This window comes from Lithobates pipiens, unplaced genomic scaffold, assembly GCF_037356315.1.
Source record: "Lithobates pipiens isolate NorthernLeopardFrog02 unplaced genomic scaffold, aLitPip1_a1.2 Scaffold_23, whole genome shotgun sequence".
Classification (NCBI taxonomy): Eukaryota; Metazoa; Chordata; class Amphibia; order Anura; family Ranidae; genus Lithobates; species Lithobates pipiens.
In genome coordinates this window covers 292,497,162-292,524,066 of record NW_027507785.1, presented here as the reverse complement: position 1 = coordinate 292,524,066, position 26,905 = coordinate 292,497,162, and the positions used below count along the sequence as shown (strand labels likewise).

Below are 26,905 nucleotides of genomic sequence, written 5' to 3'. Positions count from 1 at the left end.
GATTGGACACTATTCCTCCAAGTAACAGCAATGATAGGGCACCATTCCTCCCACTGACAGGGAAACTATTCCTGCCAATTACTTTATATAATGGGGCACTATTTCTCCCACTGACACCATTGATAGGGCACTATTCCTCCCAGTGTCACCAGTGGTTGGGCACCAATGATAGGGCACTCATCTGTTCCTCATATGATTGCCTTGACCATTTGTAAATGTAGCAGTGCACAGAAAGCTCCAGTGGGTATAAATTATCTTCTATCAGGGATGTTTTCATTCATTATGGCCCACTTGTATTGGGGACACACCCTTTGCTGATTTCTGGGCCATGTTCACACTGCTCCGACATGAAGGTTGTATGACTTCTAATCCGACTTTGCCCTGCGACTTCGGTCTGACATCGATCCGACTTTAATGAAAAGGATCCGACTTGAGATGAGTGCAACTTGGGTCTGGTATGAATTTCCAGGCCAAATTTCCCCAAAAAAAAAGAAAGAAAAATGGGATGAGCCCCCCCCCCCCCCCCCCAAATCCATACCGGACCCTTATCCGAGCATGCAGCCCAGCAGGCCAGGTATGGGAGAGATGAGCAATAACCCCCCCTCCTGAACCATACCAGGCCACATGCCCTCAACATAGTGGGGTGCTGTGGGGTGGGGGGGGAGGGCATTGGCACTTTAATACAGGGCACTTTCATCCCCTTCCTGCTCAGGCCTGTTTTCAGCTTTCAGAGCTGTCGCACTTTGACGATTGGGCGGTCATAAAACACTGTACTCTTATTACATTTTTGTCATTTTTGTTCACACAAATATAGCTTTCTTTTGGAAGTATTTAATCACCGCTGGGTTATTTTTTTCTAAATAAATGAAAAAAAGACCAAACATTTGGAACAAAAATGCATTTTTCTCTGTTTCTGTTACATAATTTTGCAAATGAATAATCTTTATTCATACATTGAGGCCAAACTGTATTCTGCTACATTTGTTTGGTGAAAATAACCCAAATCAGTGTATATTATTTATTCTGTAGGAAAGACAAAGAGTCCACAAACAATGGTAAATACAGTATATATGTCTAAAGAAATCCTGATGTACTGAGAGCCCATCCAAAAAACACCAGAACATTACAAATATCACCCAAATGACATCTTTTTGGAAAGTAGACATTCCAAGGTATTTAGTAATGCTGTGTACACACGGCCGGACTTTTCGACAGCAAAGGTCCAACGGAACGAATCTGTCGGACAATTCTACCGTGTGTGGGCTTCATCAGACCTTTGCTGTCTAAAAATCAGACGGACTTTAGATTTAGAACATGTTTCAAATCTTTCCGACGGACTCGAGTCCGGTCGAAAAATCCATTCATCGGTATGCTAGTCCAACGGACGAAAACCGACGCTAGGGCAGCTATTGGCTACTGGCTATGAACTTCCTTATTCTAATCCAGATGTACGTCATCACATTTGAATCCGTCGGACTTTGGTGTGATTGGGTGTGGCCAAGTCCGTTCGTTCAGAAAGTCCGTCGGGAAGACCGTCGGACCCAGTCTGCCGGAAAGTCCGGTCATGTGTACGCGGCATTAGAGGCATGGCAAGGTCTCTGTAACAGTTATTTTAAAAAAATATATATTTTTTTTTACATACTGTCACCAGTGCAGTACAGTGTTATAACATAATGGGTGTGGCGATGACCGAGACATCGGTGACAGTTTGTTAAAAAAAAAAAAAAAATTATAATTTTTTTTATTTTATATTACATTTATTTTCTTTTTTTTACGATTTATTTTCTATTTTTTCACACACTGTGACCAGATTAATACAGTGGGGTTTATTTACTAAAGGCAAATCCAATGTGCACAACAAGTGCTGTAGATCTGAGGGGGACATCAGCATTTTTGCTTGTACATGATTGGATGATAGAAATCAGCAGCTCTTCCCCTCATTTCAGGTCTTTCCCTCAGATCTACAGCAACTGCCAGGGCCGGTGCTACCACTAGGCAAACTAGGCAGCTGCTTGTGGGCACACTGCTGCCTAGGGCGCCTGGGCCACTGGTGTTCCTACTCTCTTCTCTCTGCAGCAACCAACTAAGTCAGCATCAGCAGGCAGCCACCGCTCTATTCGCACATACTGTGAGAGGCGCAGAGCCGGCGGAGGACTGTGTCGGTGTCCCGACTCCCAAATGAATGGAAGAAAGCAAACAATCATTGATGGACGCTGGTGGGGCTGCAGTTGATGGGTGCTGGTGGGGCTGCATTTGATGGGCGCTTTATTAAAAAGGATGGGTATACAAGGGCAGGACAAAGGAGGTGGAGCCGGGGGGAGGGGGGGGATTGCAAAATGAGGTTTCGCCTAGGGTGTCAAAAATCCTCGCACCAGCCCTGGCAACTGCACTTCTAAGTGCACTTCCCAAGTGAAGTTGTAGTGTACAGTGGATTTGCCTTTAGTAAATCAACCCCACTGTTACCATAGCAAGATTGTACTACTCTGGAGAAGTGATTAGGATTTTATTTATTACACATTATGATTGCTTATACCAGTTCACTGTTATAAGCAGCCATTTTTACTATTGTGGTTAACCGTGATTGGCCATAGCTAATCACATGGTACAGATGTGCTGTGATCAGCCCTGTCTGTACCATGTGATTACTGTGACCAATCACAGAGATCAACGCAATTGTACACATTGAATGAAGGCCGTTCATTGTGTACAATTGTCAATTGATCTGCTGTGATTGGTCACAGTAATCACATGGTATGGGCAGTGGACAGTACACTGATCAGTCATCCGCTGTGTGGTATGTGTCATTTTGTCATATTGCTGAAAGTCAGGGCAGCCTGGAACAGATTTTTGCAGGACTCAACAGTACAACGATTTTTAAATATCACTTTTTACTGCACATAAAAAGACAAGGTGATCAGGAAGGTGAAGATTAATTTGGTTACATATCAGTTTAACCCTTGTAACCCCTTATCATAACACATAAAAGGCTCCGACTAGAGATCATGCAGAAAAAACTGATGCAATCGTTTACTAGTTCTAAACAGTGCACAAAGACTAGGTGACTGATCGCTGTATGAAATGTCCTAATAGGTCGGTTTAATATTCCAGTTTCCTGCTTTGTCTTTCCCTTCCAACCACCATGTTGTCATGGCTCCTTTTCCCTGAAAAGATTTAAGAAAACACATGCATTAGAAATTTGAATACAATCTGTAACAACGTATAAATAAACGTATACGATATGTCTGTATTTTTTCTGCCGAAGGCACAAAAATGTGCAGCCAATCACAACAATGACGATGTGCTAGCTCCCCTAATATTTGACCAATTATGTGAATAAAATTCAACACACTAAATCATTCACAAAATTATATAAACACATTTGTGAGTGAAGCAAGTCTCCTCCAACCTATTCCCAGCTACTTCACTTAAAAAACAAAACAAAAAAAACCTTTGTATATAAGTGTGCAAAAGTAACAAACACAACTCTATCTCTTAATATTAAATCACTAACAATGTTAGTTGTGCATTTAAGCTATACCATGCCTGTATGACTAAGGCTGGCCATACACTGCCCATTCATTACAAAAAGATAACAAAGGAGTGGCTACGGGACAACTCTGTGAATGTCCTTGAGTCACCCAGCCAGAGCCCAGACTTGAACCTGATTGAACATCTCTGGGGAGATCTGAAAATGGCTGTGCACCAATGCTCCCTATCAGACATGATGGAGCTTGAGAGGTCCTGCAAAGAAGAATGGGAGAAACTGCCCAAAAATAGGTGTGCCAAGCTTGTAGCATCATACTCAAAAAGACTTGAGGCTGTAACTGGTGCCAATGCTGCTTCAACAAAGTATTGAGCAAAGGCTGTGAATACTTACCAAATGTACATGGGTTTGTTGCAGGGGGAGCTGTACACTGAAGTTTTTTTTACCTTTATGAAGGTAAAAAAAATTCAGCCTTTAGAACCATTTTAAGCCACCGAGGGCAAGGGTCCCACTCTTCAGCTGCTGACAGAGGACAGGCCTTTATACATAGGGTGTGGATTCTTTAGAACAGCCTTTCTCAACCTTTTCAACACAGAGGAACCCTTGAAATAATTCTTCTGTCTCCTGTCTCAGGGAAATCTACAACTCATGATACATTAGTGCAGGGTCATCTTTATTATTGATTGGACCCTGGGCAAAACTTTTCTGGGGCCCCCCACCCCATGCAGTTTTGCTCTCCACCTGCTCTGAGACATACAATAAATAGCAGCTAGACTCAAAATCAGTTTATTGAATCAGTACTTCACACTGAGATATTAAGACACAGCAAGAGACAAGGAGATTTAAACTGGGATAGTTGGCAAGTATAGGGCAGCTGCTTTGGGCCGCACAACAATGACAGGGCCCAGGGCAGCTGCCCCTTTTGCCCTGCCTTAAAAACGGCCCTGCATTAGTGTGATGGTCAGTGGGAAGAATGGTCCTTACACTTGTGGTCATTGGGAAGAATTATCTCCTTAAAGATGGCTAAACAGATTAATGGTGTCAGTGGGAACTTATCTGAGAGGCAGAAATTGCCCAATGCTGAAGGAACCCTGGTTGAGAATCACTGCTTTAGAAGGAAAACAAACTGGAAGACATTAAACACCTTTTGTCTGTACTTGGAAAATATTTAGCTGATATAAATTGATGATTTAATTGGGCCTTAAAGTACCTTCCTAAGAATAATTCCTTCCTAACAATAACTATTCTTAAAAATGTCCCCCTACCCTCTCCTGCTAAATATCCTGTCTACCCTTTGGAAAAAAAGACCAGCTACAGGGGAGAGGAGTGAGTGCTCAACAACAGCTGGTAATTCCGGGAGCAGTGATGTCACCCATAGGCTCCCATAGTCCAGCCGTTGTCAATGATTTCTCCTCTCCCCTGCAGCCAACTGCTCACTGACACAGGGGAGACAGAGCTACGGAATCATGTGTCTGGAGTGGAGCAGACTGAAAAAAGGTATGCATACAAATCTTTTTAACATAATGTAGGCAGCATAGGTAGTGGGAGCAGGAGGAGACATTTTTAAGTGACCATAGTAAGTAACCATAGTTATGGTTAGGCAGGAATTCCATTTGAATCAACAGCATTTACATTTATGGGATTAGCAGGTGATAAGAAACTGTGTGGTTAGTTTTCACACAAATGCAGAGGATAATAGTAATTAAAGTATTTTTTTTTTTTTTTTTTTTAATACAGACAGGCTTAGTTGCCTAATACTGAATGTCATACGCAAATGACAGTTTGGGTCTTGCTTGCAGCCATTTGCAGCATGATGTAAGACTGAGATATGGTGTGCAGCAGCTGTGTCCTCCTTCCACAGTATGACAATTGTTATGGATACTCCCTCTCCATGTGAGCAATTCCCATGGCTACAAATAATGGCTGCTGAGAACTAATAAATAGATATAAATGGGCACCACATGGTGACTGCGCATTTAAGAGGAACCATGACGTGCTGTTTTATTTACAACCCAATGTAAAAAGCAGCAATGTATAATAACCCACAGAAATCAAATGTGCCCTGTCTTCAACTTAGAACAGTTGGACAAATAAAAAATGATTTTGATTGCTATGGATTTTGTCCTTTGCTCGTTTTTTGTTTTGTTATCATACTAAATGAAATCTGAAGTTAGATAAATATGGGCGCTAACATGTTGAAGATGCTTCTTATCTTCCAGTCAAACTGACTTTATAGGGTTGTAACTCTATACATTTTTTAAAAGAAAAAAATAAATTCTGTTCCTTTATATCAGGTTAAACAGCACCGTTCTTATGCTGTCTAACTTGTCCCTCTGTAAGCTGTACAAAACCTGGCTGATCCTGCCTGTTCCTATGCCCCCCTTGGTGCGCTGACCATGGTTTATCATGGCTGCTGAGCCCTGATTACCGTGGTCAGTTTACCTGCCTCCGTCATCCACAGCTTTCCTCTCTCCCCCCCTGCCTGTCAGCTCCTGAGTATGTGTGCATGTGAGCCGTCTTCACTCCAGCCTGTCCTGACACTATTAGTATTAAAGTAAACTTTTAAAAATTCACTGCCAGCCCCTCTCTTGTATCCAGCCATAGCACACAGTGTTAGATCCCTTTCACACTGGAGGCGTTTTTCAGGCATTTTAGTGCTAAAAATATCACTTTAGCACCTGAAAAAAAGCCTCATCTGCAATCCCAGTGCTTTCACACTGGGTCGCTGCGCTGGCAGGACATCAAAAAAAGTCCTGCAAGCAGCTTCTATGAGGCACTTTAGGACACACGGCTCATAAAGCGCCCCTACTAATTAAAATCAGTGGGCACCAGCACCGCCGGAGCACCTGCAAAGCACCTCGGCAGCAGCGCTAAGTGTTGAGAACAAAGCCTCCAGGGACGGACTGGCCTACCAGGAAATTTCCCCGTAGGCCAACTGCCCTGGGGCCACTTTGAGGGACAACTGCAGCGCTGTCCTCCCTCTGTCCTCCGGCGCTCGTATATCATGGAGCTGGGTCTGTGTGCAAGGTCCTGCCCCCTTACACTGGCTCGTGTGATAGTAGATTGAATCAGTGTTCCGCATATCACACGAGTCGGTCTAGGGGGGCGGGACCTTGCACACAGACCCAGCTCCGTGATATATGAGTGAAGGGGGACAGAGAGAGGAGAGCGCTGTGTTTACTAGAAAATGGTAAGGCTGACATTAGTGGGCAGAGAGGCTGTAATTGGTGGACACAGAGGCTGCAATTGGTGGGCAGAGAAGCTGCAATTGGTGATCACAGAGGCTGCAAATGGTGGGCATAGAGGATGCAATTGGTGGGCACAGAGACTGCAATTAGTGGGCACATTCAGCCTGCCCATACATGTTTAGAATCTCGTCTGGTACCTACTGAACCGGTCGAGATTTAAACCCTCTATGGGCAGTCAGGGCCGGTGCTACCACTAGGCAACCTAGGCAGCTGCCTAGGGCGCTCCGCCACTGGTGTTCCTACTCTCTTCTCTCTGCAGCAAGCAACTAAGTCTCAGCATCAGCAGGCAGCACATAGTGCCAGAGGCGCAGCAGCGGTGGAGGACTGTGTCTGTGTTTCCCGACTCCCAAATAATTGTAAGCAAGCAAACATTCATTGATGGGCACTGGTAGGCTGCAATGATGGGCGCTGGTGGGCTGCATTTGATGGGCACTTTATTAAAGATATGGGGGTATACATGGGCAGGGAAAAGGGGGTGGAGCCAAGGGGGGGCCGGCAAAATGAGATTTCGCCTAGGGTGTTAAAAATCCTTGCACCAGCCCTGTGGCCAGCTTAAAGCGGAGTTTCACCGTGGAACTTCCGTTCGTTGTACTCCTCTTTCATAGGTATCCTGTTCCCACTTCTAGGAGCCTCAGCCGCGGGTATTGACATCACCACCCGGGCTCCCTCCTCCTCCCCTGGACGCTGATCCAGTAGGAGAGAGGAGTGGATCCTCGTGCATGAGCAGTAGGGTTCCCAGCGTGAGGCTGTCAGGCTTCACTGCCGGGTTCCCTTACTCGCAATGGAGGCGGCATGCACCCGACAACTGATGGAAACATCAGCTGCGGTGCTGACATCGCTGGACTCCAGGACAGGTAAGTGTCCTATTATTAAAAGTCAGCAGTATGTGTAGCTGCTGGCTTTTAATTTTTGCAGCGGTGGGCGGACCTCCGCTTTAAGTGCAGCACAAAGTTAAACACTTGCAGAAGAGGAGAGGGCTGTGCAAAGAGGGAAGAAGCTGTGCCGGGGAACTGGCTCTTCTGAAGTTCTCAAATTTGCTAGAATGTTCGGAGGCACATTGCCAATCAATAGAAAATTGTTTATGGAAAAAAAAAATGCCACAGACAAGACATTTAAATTTTTTTTTTTTTTTGTGCTTTTATCTGCATTTTTTTAAGTTGGTTATTGAGTACTTTAAAATAGTCCTGAATATTTATTTATGTTATCTACAGTATTATTACAGGCGGCGCTTATTGGAGTACTGTACAGGTATTTTATCTAGGTAAGCAGATAGCATTCCCAGAGGAGTACATGGATGGTCCCACGTTTTGGAAATGTGAATTAGCTATTAGTTAGGATACAGTTTTATCTGTTTTCTAAAGAGTAAATTAATCAATGACACAGAAAACACAGTAGCGTATTTATTTCCATTATATCGATAAATTGGAATTCATTGCACATCTTTGTTTATATAGTTATCGCCTTATTAAAAGATGACTGAACTATATATACAGGATCATTTTAAGTATCTGAGTGCAATCCTTCACCTGCTGCTTGGACTCTGGTCACCATAGGAGATGTGTCTATATCTGGACTCTGACTCATTCATTAACATGATACAAGTCTGATCAGTCACTTCTGAAATTCCCAATGTGTATCTGAGGGAGCCTAGCATGAAGAGTCGGGGGTGTAGAAATGCTGATCGTGCAGTACAACTATGCCTGTGTGCGCTATGTATGATTCAATGTATGATTCAAGGACTCAATTGGTGACAAGTAACCACAAAAGACTCCCGAGTCTGTCTTTACTTTCCCTAGGAGAATGTCTTTGTCTACAATACAAGCAGTAAAAACTAGAAGTGGGTCTACCTATAACACACAGCCAGCGCCTCCATTGCTTTAATTACACTTTATAAATAATAGATTTAGGGCTCATTTGCATGTGTAGCTATGTTTGTCGTTCATCTGAAAAGTGATCCACAACAGGTTGCTTTTCAGAGGCACCTGACAGGCAGATCTTAGCATGTCATCTATGTCATCTCCTCACAGCCCACATTAGTTCAAAGCACTGTACCACAACCATTATTATTATACAGGATTTACAATATCTCGCAAAAGTGAGTACACCCTTCACATTTTTGTAAATATTTTATTATATCTTTTCATGTGACAACACTGAAGAAATTACCTTTGCTACAATGTAAAGTAGTGAGTGTACAGCTTGTATAACAGTGTCAATTTGCTGTCCCCTCAAAATAACTCGCCTAGAGAGCGATTCAGTTCGGATTGTGCGCTATACAAGTATTTCATTCATTCATTCATTCAACACACAGCCATTAATGTCTTTACCACTGGCAACAAAAGTGAGTACACTCCTAAGTGAAAATGTCCAAATTGGGCCCAAAGTGACAATATTTTGTGTGCCCACCATTATTTTCCAGCACTTCCGTGGGAGTCCACCGGGACTCCGCGTTTTTTTTTTTTTTTTAAAGCCAGCAGCTACAAATACTGCAGCTGCTGACTTTTAAAATAGTGACACTTACCTGTCCAGCGCGCCCGCGATGTCGGCACCCGAAGCCGATCGCTAGGTCGTCTGTCGGGTCCTGCCGCCGCCATCTTGGGTATGGGAATCAGGAAATGGAGCCGTTCGGCTTCATTTCCCGGTTCCCTACTGCGCATGCGCGAATTGCACTGCGCAATAAGGACGCTCCCCGCTGCCTCTGGGAGCTGTGTGTTTCCCAGCAGGCAGCGGGGCACTTGCGGGAAGGGGCGGGCACTTGCGGAAAGGGGCGTAAGTTACGCCCCTTTCCGCAGAGAGCTGTCCCGAAAGTGGGTGCAGTTACCTGGATTATCCAGGTAACTGCACCCCCCTCCCCCCCTGAAAGGTGCCGATTGTGGCACCGGAGGGGGGGAGGGTTACGATGAGCGGAAGGTCCACTTTAGGGTGGACCTCCGCTTTAACCCTATTGGGCATGGAGTTCACCAGAGCTTCACAGGTTGCCACTGGAGTCGTCTTCCACTCCTCCCTGGTGACATCACAGAGCTGGTGGATGTTAGAGACCTTGCGCTCCTCCACCTTCCGTTTGAGGATGTCCCACAGATGCTCAATAGGATTTAGGTCTGGAGACATGCTTAGCCAGTCCATCACCTTTACCCCTTATATTCTTTAGTAAGGCAGTGGTCGTCTTGGAGGTGTGCTTGGGGTTGTTATTTTGGAATACTACCCTGTGGCCCAGTCTCTTAAAACCCCTTTCACACCACACCGCCCATAGCGTGGATTTGCAGCAGATTTCGGCCACTAGCCGGGCGCTTTTACCCCCGCTAGCGACCGAGAAAGGGTTAAAACCGCTGGCAATACGCCGCAATATCTGCATTTTGCCGGCGGTATTACAGCGCTGCCCCATTGATTTCAATGGGGAGCAGCGGTGGAGGAGCGGTAAACACACCGCTCCTTCACCGCTCCAAAGAAGCTGCTGGCAGGACTTTTCCCTGACATCCTGCCAGCGCACCGCTGCAGTGTGAAAGCCCTCAGGCTTTCACACTACAGACAATGGTGCAGCTTTTTTAGGGCGGATTGCAGACGCTATTTCTAACGCTATAGCGCCTGCAAAACGCCCTGGTGTGAAAGGGGTCTTAGGGAGGAGATCATGCTCTGCTGAAGCAGACCATGATCTCCCTTTGGAGACTGAAGTATGTCAGTATAGCCATCTTTATGTACAGCAACAATTCTTTTTTTCAGATCCTCAGAGAGTTTTTTGCCATGAGGTGCCATGTTGAACTTCCAGTAACCAGTATGAGCGAGTGAGAGGGATAACATCAAATTTAACACACCTGTTCCTCATTCACACCTGAGGCCTTGTAACACTAACGAGTCACATGACACCAATGAGGGAAAATGGCTAATTGGGCCCATTTTGGACATTTTCACTTAGGGGTGTACTCACTTTTGTTGCCAGCGGTTTAGACATTAATGGCTATGTGTTGAGTTATTTTGAGGGGGACAGTAAATTGACACTGTTATACAAGCTGTACACTCACTACTTTACATTGTAGCAAAGTGTAATTTCTTCAGTGTTGTCACATGAAAAGATATACTAAAATATTGACAAAAATGTGAGGGGTGTACTCACTTTGTGAGATTCTGTATAAAGCGCCAACAGTGTGCGCAGCTTTACAACTTGATGGCAGACAGCATAGTTACAATACAATTCAATTCAAGAGGAATTAGAGGGCTCTGCTTACACATGGTGCATTACACATGGTTGCAGCGTGGTTGGGGTTCCGTGCTATTCAGTGCTACACGAATTATGGTATTGTCTGCCAAACAGGTTGTATACATTTTGTAACACCACGACCGCTGCATTGTATATGGACATCTGTGTTATGTTATGGCTCAGGTGTTCAGGGAGCAGTAAAACTGTGGCAGAACTGTTTTTTCTGCCCCTCGGTTACCAGTGTAAGCAAAGTCTTAAAGTGTAAAAAAAAAGTATTTTTGTTTTGTTTTGGATAGGATAGGGAAGGGTAAAACCCCTTTGAGTTTATTTGTCTGTGTACCATTACGGACATTTCCCTTCACTTCCTGTCCCAGAGATGCAACAGGAGGGTAGGGGAAATCTCCTAAAATGAGGGGAAGTCCTCTCTTGGACAGGTGTCCCCTTGGGAGCTTTTCCCTTAGCCCTTGTTCTGGAAGCAACTCTATTATGTTTTTTCCCCACCAGGGACACAGACAGTAATAAAAATTTAAGGGAAGTGGAAAGATAGTGCTGGACCCGTAGCTTACTGGTATTGTTAGCTTAAAGTGATTGTAATGCCGTGTACACACGACCGGCCTTTCCGGCAGACTAGGGCTGACGGAATCAGTCCGTCGGACAATCCGATCGTGTGGGGGCTAATCCAATCATTTTTCACATAAAAAAATCTGAAGGACCTAGAAATAGAACATGTTTCAAATCTGTCCGACTGACTCAATTCCTATTGGAAAAACCGTTCGTCTGTATGCTGTTCTGACAGACCAAATACGACGCAAGGGAAGCTATTGGCTACTGGCTATTGAACTTCCTTTTTTAGTCCCGTCGTACTTGGTCCGTTTGTGTGTGGCCAAGTCCGTTTGTTCAGAAGGTCCATCGGAACTCCGCTGAAAGTCCGTCGGGAAGATCGCCGGACCTAGTCTGTCGGAAAGTCCGGTCGTGTGTACGTGGCATAAAGCTTAGTTTTTTTTTGTTTTTTTTAAATAACAAACATGTCATACTTACCTCCACTGTGCAATTAGTTTTGCACAGAGTGGCCCTGATCATCCTCTTCTGGGGTTCCTGGGGTGCTATCAGCTCCTCCCCGCATAGTATAACCCCCTAAGAGAAGCGCTCTCCCAGGGGGGTTACCTTGCGGGCGCGCTCCCGTGTCCAGCATCTGGGTCCATAGATGCAAAATGCCGGACTCGGCTCCGCCCCCCCGACCCGCATCAGATTCGATTGACTGCAGCGGGAGCCAATGGCTGCGCCGCTATCAATCTATCCAATCAAGAGCCGAGAACCCCCGGACAGAGAGGAAGAGCGCGTCTCCGCTGTGGGAATTACAGAGCTCAGGTGAGTAAAACAGGGGGCTAGGGGTCCAGTCACCATTAGAAGTTTTTTGCATTAAGGTGAAAAAACGCAAAGGTTTACAACCTCTTTAAGGTATTGATGTTGGTGTATATAATTTGGTTCCTGGGTTCTTTTACACCCAAGAGGGTCTCCACGGTCTCCTTGGTTTGTAGTGTAGTGTAATCAGAAATCGAATTAAAGCACCACTCCACTGCTAAGAGGTCCAGATACAACTTCATTCCATTAACAGTCAAGTGTACAATCTTAACACATTTTGGGGGTCCAGGCACCCCCTTCATCAGGGCTCTGCCAAACAAGCTGCTGTTAAGACCTGTGCTTGTAATTCACACTGGAAAAAATAAAATTGGAGTTCCAGCTCACTTCTGGTTTGTTCACATTGTTGCCAGTCAAGCCCTGATGAAAGGGGTGCTTGGACTGCCGAAATGCGTTGAATCAGAATTTGACAGAGGTTCTAACCCTTTCCCATGCCATTCAAAACTAAAAAAAAAACATAATTGTCCCACCAGAACAGGAAAATGTGGTTATCATATGGGAATAATTTTACCTTTACATCAACCGTTCCTCGACAGGTCAGAGTATAACCACCAATTTGTTTGAGCTGATCGGCAGCACTAGAACTGCACTGAATTTTTAAGGCTAAAAAAGGCAGAAAAAAATAACTTGTAATAGAAAGTCACATTCATGATTACCAGAAAAAAAAAATTGTAAACAGTCAGCCTATTGAAGATCGATGTTTCACTTAAGGCTCCGGTGTACAAAATCGCGCCAACAGAATCGCAGGACGCCTGTTGCCCAAAAGAAGCTTGTACTTCTTTTAGGCAACAGGCGTCCTGCGAGTCAGTTTGCGTGATTTTACTGCGATTGTCACCCGAGGAATGGCTGCAAAATTGAGCCACATTTGGGGTGCTATTGAAATTGTCAGGGCACTATTTCAAAATGCATCGATTCCACCCACGATTTGGAATGTGAAGATGTAATCGGAGCCTTAAGCCGCGTACACACGGGCGGACTGTATGGCCAACTTAGTCCGTCAGACAATCCGACGGACAGTCCGTCCTACTTTCGAATGAACGGACTTGACCACACACGGATGCACAAACAGTCCGTCGAAAGTTTGCGCGATGACGTGTACAGCACGTACGACGGGACTAGAAATAGGAAGTCCAATACACAGCAATGCAACCTTCTGCCGTGTAAATCCTTTCTGGGCATGCGCCATACTTAGTCCGTCGAACTAGCCTACTCACGAGCGGATTGTCCGCTGAAACCAAAGTACGACAGACAATATTACGGAAATTCCGAAATACTTAGTCCGCCAGACTGCACGCTGAAAAAGTCCGCTGAAGCCCACACACGAGCGGACTGTCCGCTGAAATGTGTTTCGACGGACTAAGTTGGCCAGACAGTCCGCTCGTGTGTACGCGGCTTTAGGGTTAATGCTAGAAAGTTAGCTTACTTAGCCTACTTAATTATCACAAGCAACCGCGAACATTGTCTACTTATAACTAAAATATCACTGTATGGAAGTTTTAAATGATTGCCCTGAGCATCACATCAGGTAAACATTTGGATTTGTTTATGTCATTTTTTTTTTTTGAAGATGGCAGCAACAGCGTCAGGGCAATGAGAGGAATCATAAATATTGCTATGCTGGAGGAGGACACTACAGGAAGGGTGCAGTAGCCCACTCATTCCAGAAGTGGTAAAGTTCTTTTTTTAAAGTGAGCCTGTTTTGAAAAAAAAAAAAGTGCTGTTACCCATAGAAGATGGCACTAAATACTAAACTTCCCTTGGTGCTCTTACCACTAAGCACTGCTCCGATCACTAAAACCTGGAGCGTCGATCGACTTCATGGATCCCATGCATCTAAGGCCGCGTACACACGCGGGGACTGTTCGCTCAACTTTGTCCGTCAAACAGTTTCAGCAAACAGTCCGCTCAAAATTAGCATGGACGGACTTGCCCACACACGACGAATGAACAGTTTGCTGAAACCGTGCGCGATGACGTGAACGGCACGTACGACGGGACGGAAAATACAACGTCCTATACACTGCATTACAACTTTCGGCGTGTAAATCCTTTCTGAGCATGCGCGGAACTTAGTTTGACGAACAAGCCTACACATGAGGGGAAATTCCGAAAAACTTTGTTCAGCAAACTGTTCGCTGAAACTGTCCGCTGAAAGCCCACACACGGACGGACTGTCCGCCGAAACACTGTTCAGCGGACAAAGTTGGGCGAACAGTCCCCGCGTGTGTACGCGGCCTCACTGGTTCCTACCTCTGTTCTTGAATGAACACTGTCTACTGCCTTCTTCTACACCAGGGATATGCAATTAGCGGACCTCCAGCTGTTGCAGAACTACAAGTCCCATGAGGCATAGCAAGACTCTGACAGCCACAAACATGACACCCAGAGGCAGAGGCATGATGGGAGTTGTAGTTTTACAACAGCTGGAGGTCCGCTAATTGCATATCCCTGTTCTACAGGTAACAGAACGAATGTGACAGAGTCACTTTAAGTCAAGCCTCTCAACCAATATTATTATATCTAATTGTAACATGTCTTAACACTATTTAGCTTACCTTAAAAGGCCTCTGTAACTTAAAGAAAACCAAAAGTCACTGGCAGGTATAAAGTGCAGCCATCCAGAGATGCCTGCATATACCTGCAGCAGCGGTCATTGCCTCTTGCTTCACCCAAATGCCAGGCTGTTCTGCATAGGATTTTGTTAAACAAAGCAGTTAGGATTAGCCTGGTAAACATGTGAAAATGAGCCCCAGAGGTGTGCCTACTGGCTGGAAATTGTAAATATGACAACTTAACATGCAATTTTTAATAATTGACTGACTTCATATGAGATATTTTTCAAAAATGTGTTTACAGTACTGAATATGATAAATGAACAAACAGAAAATAATTACAAAACACTATATATTTAGTATGATAATCTTGATTAGTGATCTTACCTTCACTGGTGGATTCCATCCTTGATGCAGTGTTCACAGTATCTCCAAACAAACAGTAACGAGGCATCTTGGAGCCAACCACACCAGCCACTACAGGACCTTCATAGGTGAGACAAAAATATGATACTTAGAGCACAATCACATTCTAAGTTTTACAGTCCAGCTGTTGGGCTGTTGCTGTTGTGCTGTGAACAAGGCTTCACCGAAATGCGTTAGCCCTCACCGTTTTGTACATGGTTATGTTGGAATAAACATTATCAAGAATTTTTCTCCAGAAGTGCCGGCTCCATTATGCCTTGATTCCAGCTGTTGGGAGAGGACTATAGCCAGAGTTTCATGCATAAGTTTGGCTTGTGGACCATGGATGAAGAGGCGAGGAAGGTGGATAGTGATGGATATACTAATGCTGGTGTCAGCATATCTTAGTGGGCAAAAATAACAATTAAACAAGGTCTTAAACTCTTGAAGGAAGGGATCTTCCCCCCTCAAGGACTGCCGTATTTGCTGTGCCCATAGCCCGGAGATTGCCTCTCAATCTGGTACAAATGATCTCATGTCTATGGCCAGCTTTCAAGTTTGACTCAAGTTTATAATAAAATGTAAAAAATCTATTGCCTATGACTTTTGAAGAAAAGAAAAAAACAGTTCTGTTGGCAGTTCTAAAAAAATCTTTGGAAAACAGCGCTGTCCAGAAATTACTCAATTAATCAAAAAAGGCCTAAGCCAGTGAGGCAAGCTCTAAAAGTAATAATATGAATAGTAACAATAAACTAAATGTAAATATCAATATAAATTCTTGCTGCAACTCAATGTGAGATACCCACAATAAACACAAACCAAAAAATATAAAGCTGCGCTAAAACTTATAAACTACAAAAATGATATTGTGACATATTGAATTCTAATATCAAATACTAGACAGTGTATGCTATCAAAAATTGTGCAAAAAATCATCAAAATTAAAACACATAAAAAGTCCATGGGGAGGAGAAACACAAAAAAATGAATTCAGTCCATTGAAGTGACTCTTTAAAACACCCTTCAGATGTATAGCAGGTGCGCCCAGAGAGAGAGTTTTATCCACCACCAAATTCAGTGAGGCTTACCAGCTGCCAAGATCTCTTTTTAGGGAGATCATACAAGCTTGAAAACAAAGCGATCGTTCCTGGTCTCTCCAATGGGTTCTGCTGGCGTCTCCAACTCTTATAACTCCTTCTTAGAGCGTCTCACATTCCAATTTAAGTTGATTAAAACAGGCAAACAACTGAAGCATCCAGCGCTTCAGTGATAGTCGCTGTAGTGCAGTCTGTCCAAGTCCCACGTTAAGCCAGGCTCTGCCCAACGTTTCGTCACTCATGCCCCTGATGATGCACTTTGAGTGACAAAACGTTGGGCAGAGCCTGGCTTAACGTGGGACCTGGACAGACTGCACTACAGCGACTATCACTGAAGCGCTGGATGCTTCAGTTGTTTGCCTGTTTTAATCAACTTAAATTGGAATGTGAGACGCTCTAAGAAGGAGTTATAAGAGTTGGAGACGCCAGCAGAACCCATTGGAGAGACCAGGAACGATCGCTTTGTTTTCAAGCTTGTATGATCTCCCTAAAAAGAGATCTTGGCAGCTGGTAAGCCTCACTGAATTTGGTGGTGGATAAAACTCTCTCTCTGGGCGCACCTGCTATACATCTGAAGGGTGTTTTAAAGAGTCACTTCAATGGACTGAATTCATTTTTTTGTGTTTCTCCTCCCCATGGACTTTTTATGTGTTTTAATTTTGATGATTTTTTGCACAATTTTTGATAGTATACACTGTCTAGTATTTGATATTAGAATTCAATATGTCACAATATCATTTTTGTAGTTTATAAGTTTTAGCGCAGCTTTATATTTTTTGGTCGGCTGGCAGTTCTGCTCGCAGTACTAGCCCCCTCCCCAATTCGGCCCCCTGCAAACTTGCCACTTTGCAAACCAGCACCACTCCTCTTCTGGGTTGAATGATACCAAGTGTCAATCAGCTCGTTTCCTGTGAGCCCAGAGTGTCAGAGACTCACTTCTTGGGGTCAAGCCACCCTGTGCACATGGGAAAATGCTGCAGAAAGCAGAACTATGTCAGTAGAGGGCGCTAGTTATGCAGAATTCAAGACCCAGAAAGAAAAAGTCACTCAACCAGACTAAAGACCCCTGCAAAAAAAAGGTAGTATGCTAAAATAATAATAATAAGGTTTTGGGGGTTTTCCAAGGTTGGGGGGGGGGGCAGAAAATGAGTTTAGCCCCACCTGAATACGGGTCTTAATTACAGACTGTTTGGAGCCTTGTAAATAATAAAGAAGAATTATTAGGGTCTGTGTTGATAGACTTTTGTTTGCTTCAGATGGGTTGGTATTTAAGGTTATGGCATTCAAGGTCAAGCGCAGGTTTAAAGAAGGTTAATTGCCGGTCAAATTCACCATTCATTCAACAAATTCTGTGGGCAAGTTGGGTATTGCATTTTTTGTTTAATGGGGATTAGAGAATTTGTAAATGTATTTAAATGAAAAAAGCAGGGTTTAAGAAAATATGCTCTACCGCAAATTACCTGGAAGACTGAAAAACTGTACTCTGGCCCAAGTGCCTTAGAATGTAGCAATCATCATCTAATATAATGAAGCCGGCTATTTGGTAACATCCATTGCCTCAATTCTTTATTGGCTATGTGGCAGAATAAAGCAGAAATGCACTAGTGCGTGTCTGCCAAATACTTACTTGTAGCAGCTGCTATGAGTAAGGCTTCAGCTGAAACACGTTAGGGTTTTACTGCTGTATTCTGCCACAAAGCCAGTAATGAATTGATGAAATGGATGTTACTGAGCAGCCAGCTTCATTATATTAGAGGATTATGACTGGGCTTTCTGACTTTGGACATAGAATTCAAGCATGTATGTACTACTAGAATTGGAGATCAGAGATGCAGAGGAACTGTTGTGGTGCAGATGCTGCAGGTCCAAAAGGTTGCATAGTGTCCTATTTGCTACAGTCCATGTGCACACAGAACAAAGGGAACCTGTCCATTGCATTCCTGTACTAATTCATTTTACCAGCTCCCTCTCTTACCCCTGACAATGCAGAGTCCCCCTCTTAATAACAGGAAAGATGTCTTCCCTACACACAGAGTGATGATTATACCGCACTAAACCTTGCATTGAACGGCTCTGTCTATCCTCGGTGGAGAACAATTCATCTCCTGAATTTACTGCAAGGCAAAGCTAAAAAGACCATGAACTACTTTACTACAGCTCACCTGAATGTATTCCCACTCTGATCTTCAACTTAGTGTCTGGTAAATGAGGGATCTGGAAAGAAGAGCAAACATCGACGAGATCCAAAGCCAAACTTGCAATCTCTGAAACATGCCTTGTACCATTTTCCTTTGGGACACCAGATACCACCATATCTGCAAGACAGAACTTGGAATGTTATAATGTTACAGGAATTGTTATTAGGCAGAAAATATAATATTTATCTGGTCCATGCCCTCCTCGGAGCAAGTCATCTTGTTGCTATCATGGTTCTGTTGAGTAAGATGGGAAGCCAAATAGAAAAGAAAAGACACAATGTGGTTGATTTACTAAAATTGGAGAGTGCAAAATCTGGCGTAGCTGTGCATAGAAACCAATCAGCTTCTTGTTTTTTTTCAAAGCTTAAAGTGTTTGTAAAGGCAATTATATATTTTTTATTTTTTTTATTAACCAACATGTTATACTTACCTGCTCTGTGTAATGGTTTTGCACAGAGCAACCTGATCTTCCTCTTCTCAGGTCCCCCATCGGCGCTCCGGCCCCCCTCTGCTGTGTGCCCCTATAGTAAGCCGCTTTGCTATGGGGGCACTCATGCATGCTCACTCTCAAGCCCAGCTCTCTGTGTCCATAAGACACAGAGAGTGGGGTTCAGCCCCCCCCCCCCACACTTTTGCACATCTCTGGATCGAGATTGGGCTTAGGTAAGTATTGAGTGGGGCTAAGGGGGAGCTGCACACGAAAGGCTTTTTACCTTCATGCCTTTAGAACCACTTTCGTTAAACAAGCTAAAGTTAGAAGCCGGTTGGCTACCATGCACTGCTGCACCAGATTTTGCACTTTACCAATTTTGGTAAATCAACCTCAATGAATGTCTGAAGGAACAGCTTAAGGCCCTTTCACATGGGCGCCTCTATTAAGCGGAATCAGCTTGCTCAGTGGCAGATCTCTCCACTGATCTCCGCTGAACAGGTAGATGACAGGTCATTGTCCACTCCGCTATGCAGAGCAGACACAGTCCCACTCACCTCTATGGGGCAATCAGATAGAAAATGGACTGCCTGTCCGTTTCCATCCGATGCCATCTGATCCACTGGAGGGATGGAAAATAGGACCACCATCTGTCTGTTTTTGGTGGCCAGGATCATATGGTGGCGGGTGTCAGCGGACATGTGTCCGCTGACATCCGCCGCTCCATAGAGGTCAATGCAGGGTCCAATCAAGTCCACCTGAAAAACTGACAGCCGGAAAAGGGGGACTGACAGGCGGACCTGATCAGACAGCCTGTGGGAAAGGGGTTTAGCACCCTCTACCTTAGGTAGGTGCTAGATGTAAGATTTTTTGATAGTGCAAGTAAATTGAATCAGGCCTAGCAGTAAGCTAGGCCTGATTGTTTTGATCTGTGTGGGCTGGGAGAGGCCTAGAGTAGCAGCAGGTGAATCACAGACAGCATCATCTTTCGGTTACCTCCCTTCTGCTTCTAGAGGCTTCTAGAAGCAAAGAGAGGAAGAAGGGTGGGGCTGTCTGGGGTACTCTAAGGAGCCCTGACCAATCCCCAACCTGAATTGGCAGGGGGCAGGCCTCCTTAAATACCTAGAGTAGGGGGTGACCATGGGCCTGTGGGGGTTCAAGTACAAATCGGAGCCTTTCTGAGTAACAAAGAAGGATCTGGACAGGAGGCACAGAGAGGAACCAAGGAGGACAACAGGAGCTAGTGTTGCCGGGCAAGTCTCCAGGAGGGCTCCACTGGAGTGCAGCCAGGAGGACTATGAGTGACAGGCAGAGTTGGGAAAGCTGGGGAGGCATGTCAGAGCGGACTGGGAGTGTGCAGTCTGGGATGGATGTAGAGCCAGCAGGGGTGACTGATGTCATGAGCAGTGGAGTTGGGCAGCTTCAGCCAGGAGGACTGGCAGGGCCTGAAGAGGACTGACTGGGAGCAGTAGTCCCCAAAGACAGCTAGCACTAAAGACTTTCTTTTACTATTTGTTGCTACACTAAAGGGGCCCACGGTCCCTGCCAGCAAATAGCAGTTGCTAGGGTCTGACAGAGTCAGAGTTGGGCCTACCATGTGCTAGCTGTACCTGGAACCAAGTATTGTACAGAAGAGAGAGAGAGTCTACAAATAAGCATTGTGCTGGTGAAGGCTGGAGCTCTAGAAATGTAAATAGAGGTTCCAACTGATCATCTACTTGGTTCTACTATTGATTCTGGGCATCCTATAATTTCCCTTACCCTATCCAAGTTCAAAATCCCTCAATAAAAATACAAAACAAACCAGCGGACTGTTCATTGTCTCTAAGGTGAATGGGAAGTGAATTCCAGGCTGGACAGAGGTGGCAGGTGGGACCACAATATCCAGCAGCCCCTATGGGGGGTTTCGCTACAGAGGCCTAATAGATGAAACAAAAAACAATGGAAAAGGAATGAAATAGGGCAGGTCAGCTCTAGAAATGAATTAGGTTTTGCTGCGTGCACATGTGCCAACAGGGAACATGCCAATAGGAGTAGAGAGCAGAGTTGATGACTTGTCACTGTGTTGCTGCGGTTTCATTCTCCTATCAGTGGTCTGTGAGTTGGAGGATTACACATATCTGATAGGATGACATCATTTTGGGGATACTCAGGAATGGTCAAAAGCCCTGTCCACTTCCTTTGACCTTAGGTGTCCCATTGGGAGATATTTCCTTCACTTCTTGTCCTAAAGACAGGTACTGGAAGGAAATCTCAGAAAAGTAAGAAAAATTATCTTGGGAAAGCTGTCACAGCAACCACAAAAAGAGAATTTCCCCACTAATCTTGTTCTGGTGATAACTCAAAATTTTTTAATTTCCCCTCATTTTCAGTCTTGGTGACAGTGATCACAGTAGAGCATCCCTTTCCCCTATCCAAAATTAAAATAAATTGATTTAGACATACTTCACTTTACCTTACACTTTACCTTTACTTTATCTAATAAAGGAAGTAGTGTCTTTTCATCTGCTATTCCCGTGAGAACTCAACATTTTTGGATTTGCCATCAACTACTGTACCCAGGGCCGTCTTTAAGGCAGGGCAAAAGGGGCAGCTGCCCTGGGCCCTGTCATTGTTGTGGGGCCCAAAGCAGCTGCCTCATACTTGCCAACTATCCCAGTTTACATTCCCTTGTCCATTGAAGTTCTAGTCCTGTGCTGCTACTAATGCTGCCCAGCTCTGCCCTATTGTTGTGTGCAGATGACTCACCGGCAGACCTGTGTTTACATGTAAATACTGGCATTCATATGTAAATAGCAGTGACATGCATATGTAAATAGCTAAGGCCAACTGCATTGATATGTAAATAAAGGCAAGATGTGCTGTAACCTATAGCAACCAGTGAGCAGTATTACTGTACAGCAATCTCTAGCAGCCAATCAACAAGCAGAAATGTGCTGTAACCTCTAGCAAATAATCAGTGAGCCTTAAGGAGTGCTGTAACCTCTAGCAACCAGTCGCAATTGCTGCCTGATCTGATACAGTAAACTGATTTTAAGTCTAGCTGCTATTTATTGTATGTCTCAGAGAAGGTGGAGAGCGAAATTGCATGGGGGGAGGGGGGCCCTAAGAAAATTTTTTCCCAGGGTCCAATCAATATTAAAGACGGCCTTGACTGTACCAGAGACAATAAGATGTACTTGAGCCAATAGTGATGAGGAATCTCCCCAGGCATAACCCATAACCCTTCTACATTCTACCGAAAACTACAAACCAAGACAAAGTGCTTTTCAGCAATCATAACTATCTAGAACAAATAGGTGACATACATGCGTCTCCAATAGTTTCCACCTTGTACACATCGTAATTGTCAATGATGTCATCAAACTGGGTGTACAACTTGTTAAGGAAGTTGACCACTTGGTGAGGTGTGCTGGCCCCAGACAATGACGTGAAGCCCACAATGTCACTAAACAAGACAGAGAGAGAGTTATGTGAATTCATCTGATAGGTAATTACAGTGGACCTGAAAGCAAGACAAGAAGAAGATTGGCTATTGTTTTCCACCAGCACAAATAGTAGCACACTTCCTAGTATGTGTGAGTGCCTAAGTACTCCTGTTCCTTCAGCACCACAAGCTGTATATTTGCTGTGTGAGATCATCTATGGCACTGCTGTCCCCGACTAGTCTCAGGAGATTTGAAGTAGGAATTGGTGTTGTCACTGCTGTGCTGTTCACTGTTCTCTTTGCTGTCTTCTACACTGCATGCATCTCCCTGCACCTGCTTTATTCATCATGTGGACCCGTGCATTGAGAACCTCTCCTGCTGTTTCTTGAACATTACCCCACCATTTATCAGATCTCCAGTCATCAGAGAACAGCAATGACATGAGGCTGCAAAGCCCTGCTTCTACCAAGATAGCCACCTCTATACATTAACGCATTGCATGGTCAGTCAACATTGATCAGCTACTAGGAGATCACAGGCAATACTGGTGGCCAATCCCTTTATCTGCATTTTTTGGGCACAGCTTCCAGTGTTCAAGTTCTCTGGACCCAATTTAAAGATGACAGTTATGGTATTTGACCTTTGAAAATGTAAAAGTGAATTTACACATGAAAAGCACTGTACTACAAAAGAACAGACGCAAGCAAGCACACACATGCTACAACCACAGGCATGCACAGAACCTGCCTGAAATAAACAGTTGCATTAGAATAGCTCTGAGCTTGACAAGTAAGGCCTTGGCGGAGATCATCAGCAACCGGTTTAGGAAGCATACCTGGTATTGTGCGGAAAAGTTGAGAGGTGCTATTAGAAAACAGATTTCATTTAAAAAGATTCACAAATTAAAGCTGAACTCCAAGCTGGAACAAATAAATACACTTGTAGTTGGCCAACCCAATGCCAATTTTAAATTTTATTCTGCACTTCAGCATACTACCTATACCTGTTCAACCGAGGCACTGCAACCTCCTCAATAAACTGCTCATGGCACGCTGGCCCACCCACATACAATTCAGGGTTAACAGTCTGAACTGTATGTGAAGATGCCTAAAGGGGTTGTAAAGGCAAAGTTTTTTTTGACTTAATGCATCCTATGCATTCAAATAAAAAGCCTTCTATGTGCAACAACCCCCCTCTGCCCCTCTAACACTTACCTGAGGTCCCTCACTGTCTAGCAATGTCCACGAATGTCTCAGTCGTCTGGCATTCTCCTTCCTGATTGGCTGAGACACAGCAGCAGTACCATTGTCTCCCACAGCAGACAAAGTCAGCTAGCCAATCAGGGGAGAGAGGGGGTGGGGCCAGAACAGGGCTCCATGTCAAAATGGACACAGGGAGCTGTGACTCGGTTCGGGTGCCCCCATAGCAAGCTTCTTGCTGTGGGGGCACTGAACAGAAGGGGGTGGGGGAGGATCACAGAAGAGGGACCCAAGAAGAGGAGGATCCAGGCTGCTCTATGCAAATCCACTGCAACAGAGTAGGTAAGTATTACATGTTTGTTATTTTTATAGGGAAAAAACAAGGCTTTACAATCACTTTAAGGCCTGCTCAAAAGCGAGCACTTCAGGTAGAAGAAGACATCACAGGAGCCTGCTGGAAAAGGGAATACACTACTACTGCCTCTTTCTCTACCCCCTAGAAATAATGAAAAAGGTATTTTTGTGTTCATATTCCTGATTTGTTCCTGTTGTACGATGTACTTATATGAATATGTATCCTGTTCTTTCTATATTTCTTTCTTTGTGTGAAATACCCAGTGATCCTGCCAGTCCCCCAGCTCTCCTATTTCAAAGTAACCACACTAGGCATGAGAGCACATGCCTCAGATTTCTTGCTGTAAAATATATACTGTACTTTAAAATATATACTGTAAATTCACCAGATGCCTTTAAATCCTAGTTAAAGCAGAGTTCCACCGAAAAGGGGAAGCTCTGCTTGTCTGACTGCCCCCCCCCCCCCCCCGCTGCCACATTTGCAATTTTTTGGGGGCGAGTAGGTACCTGGTTTTGACTGGTACCCGCTCCCACTTCTGGTTTCGTTTGCCAAATTCGGCCCCCTCCTCCTTCCCCCGCAGCCAGCCCATTCATAGAGCACAGTGCGCTTCGCACATACACAATACACCCACTCCCCACCCCCCAAAAAAATGACATAGCAAATGTGGCATGTAAGGGGGTGAGGAGTGCTTAAAGTGGAAGTTCCACTTTTGGGTGGAACTCTGCTTTAATTCTGAATGGAGTGAACCTATAAACAGACCTTTTCAATCTAAGACAACATTTGCACTAAAAAAAATCAATTTAAATAAATTAATAATTACAAAGTATAAAAGAAGACACGAAAAGAAGAGAACACAAACTGAATGCACTTATTAGACATTGACTTCCATGTGTGTGAAATATGCTCCCTTATAGAATTGACAGATTATCTATATTCAGCATGTTATTATGTAGGATAATGCTGGCCATTCACTCGCAAAACCGTATTCAGAATCTCAAGTGAGGGCTTTTCATAGTGTCCTTGGAAACTTGAATGAGGACATCTGCTTCATTGTGCAGTGCAATACAGCCAGAGTCAATTGGCCAAGTTATACACCATTTCGGTTTATGTTATGGCAAAACAGAGCCCGGTGAAAGCTCATGATGTGATACAGTATACAGTGAATATATATATATATATATATATATATATATATATATATATATATATATATATATATATATATATATATATATATATATATATATATATATATATATAATTGATATTGATATGGATGGGGATTTTACTCAAGAACTCAAGAACAGTGCTTACCAATGGGTTCACTTTCAACCAGAAAACATGGTTTAGGCCTTTTTAGCCCATTTTTATTTAAAAATAAAGTAAAGTTCCTTACATCAGGATTCCCATGAAGGGGGTTTCAACTTCATATAGCATTCAAAGTAGCTTCATCCACTGTACATACATGTGCCAGCTGCTCCCTGCTGCACTGGCCCTCGTCTCTGGCCTCTGGACAGGAGTCTCCTGTCTCCCTGGGGCAGCCCTGAACTACTGTGAGGCCCTTGACTACAAAGAGTCTGCACACCTGCACACACAGCATGCTGAACTCTGGTAGAATTTGGACACAGGTTTAAAGGCTTCTTCCCTCCCAAAACTCTTTGAAGTCTATGGACTCCAGAACCCAATCTGGGAATTACAAAACCCGGAGAAAACCAAAAGACCAATTTTCTCCACTAACAGCCATTCTGGAGTGTCAATCTGAGAACCTTGCATGCCATTTACCTCTTTTTCCTCAGTGGCAGGGCTCAGAACTGTCACTATGGGGCTGATTTACTAAAAACAGTACGTTCAAAATCTGGTGAAGCTCTGCATAAAAACCAATCAGCTTCCAGATTTTATTGAAAAAGCTTAATTGAACAAGCTGAAGTTAGAAGCTGTTTGGCTACCATGCAGAGCTTCGCCAGATTATGCGTGCTCCAGTTTTAGTAAATCCCCCACATATACAATATCTATATAGTTATAAAGTTGTTATAATAGTGAACCTGTTGCTGGTTCTTAAAAACTGGAGTTTAAAGTTCCTTCCAATAGAAAAGGATTTATACTCACCTCTCTGGCAGCTCACGTCTCCTCGCTGTATAAGAAGCAATTTTTCTGCCCAGTGTGCATGAGGCCTTGCAGTGCGGGGGGAGCCCCACTGCAAAAGAAGTTTTGAATTTTTTCCGGAGTCCAGCTTTCAAGTGATACTAAATAATTTTCTTATTCTCCAAAAATAACCCATAATTAATGGCCCTGTACTCTTTTTTATGAAACTGTATTTCCATGAGCTCCAGAATCTCTCCCTTTCCTGTTCGCTTCTGTTTCTTTGGAATGAGCAATGCAGATTGGTTGCAATCATGTGCACTGCTCTATGCACATCACAAATCCCATAGTCCATAATCCAGTTGAGGAGTGAGCAAGAGAGAGTGGCTACATTCGTACATACAGTGGGACCATGGAGAAAAAATGTAACCACCCTCTAACAGAAAGTCAGATCACATCAGCAAAAAATACATTTGGAGATTTGGAGGAGGCTGATAGCAAAAAAAGGGACTCTTCTGAGTTATAAATACATACTTGAATATAAATTTTCTTTTACCAGAGATTAGTGTCATTTTCTTAAATATTTTATTATATCTTTTCATGGGACAACACCGAAGAAATGACACTTTGCTACAATGTAAAGTAGTGAGTGTACAGCTTGTATAACAGTGTAAATTTACTGTCCCCTGAAAATAACTCAACACACAGCCAATAATGTCTAAATGACTGGCAACAAAAGTGAGTACACCCCTAAGTGAAAATGTCCAAATTGGGCCCAATTAGCCATTTTCCCTCCCCGGTGTCATGTGACTCATTAGT

General features: G+C 44.0%; 1 protein-coding gene across 1 annotated transcript in view; it reads right to left on the bottom strand.

Moving 5' to 3' along the window:
• Positions 1 to 921: 921 nt before the first annotated feature.
• Positions 922 to 26,905, bottom strand: part of LOC143926533 (atrial natriuretic peptide receptor 2-like) — an 89,865-nt gene continuing 63,881 nt past the window's right edge. The window contains exons 15-18 of the mRNA XM_077450336.1: positions 18,560 to 18,712; positions 15,283 to 15,381; positions 12,855 to 12,946; positions 922 to 3,161 (exon numbers count right to left, since the gene is read on the bottom strand). Coding sequence (XP_077306462.1) covers positions 3,084 to 3,161; positions 12,855 to 12,946; positions 15,283 to 15,381; positions 18,560 to 18,712 — 422 coding nt within the window. The 3' untranslated portion in view covers positions 922 to 3,083. The remainder of the gene's footprint in view (positions 3,162 to 12,854; positions 12,947 to 15,282; positions 15,382 to 18,559; positions 18,713 to 26,905) is intronic.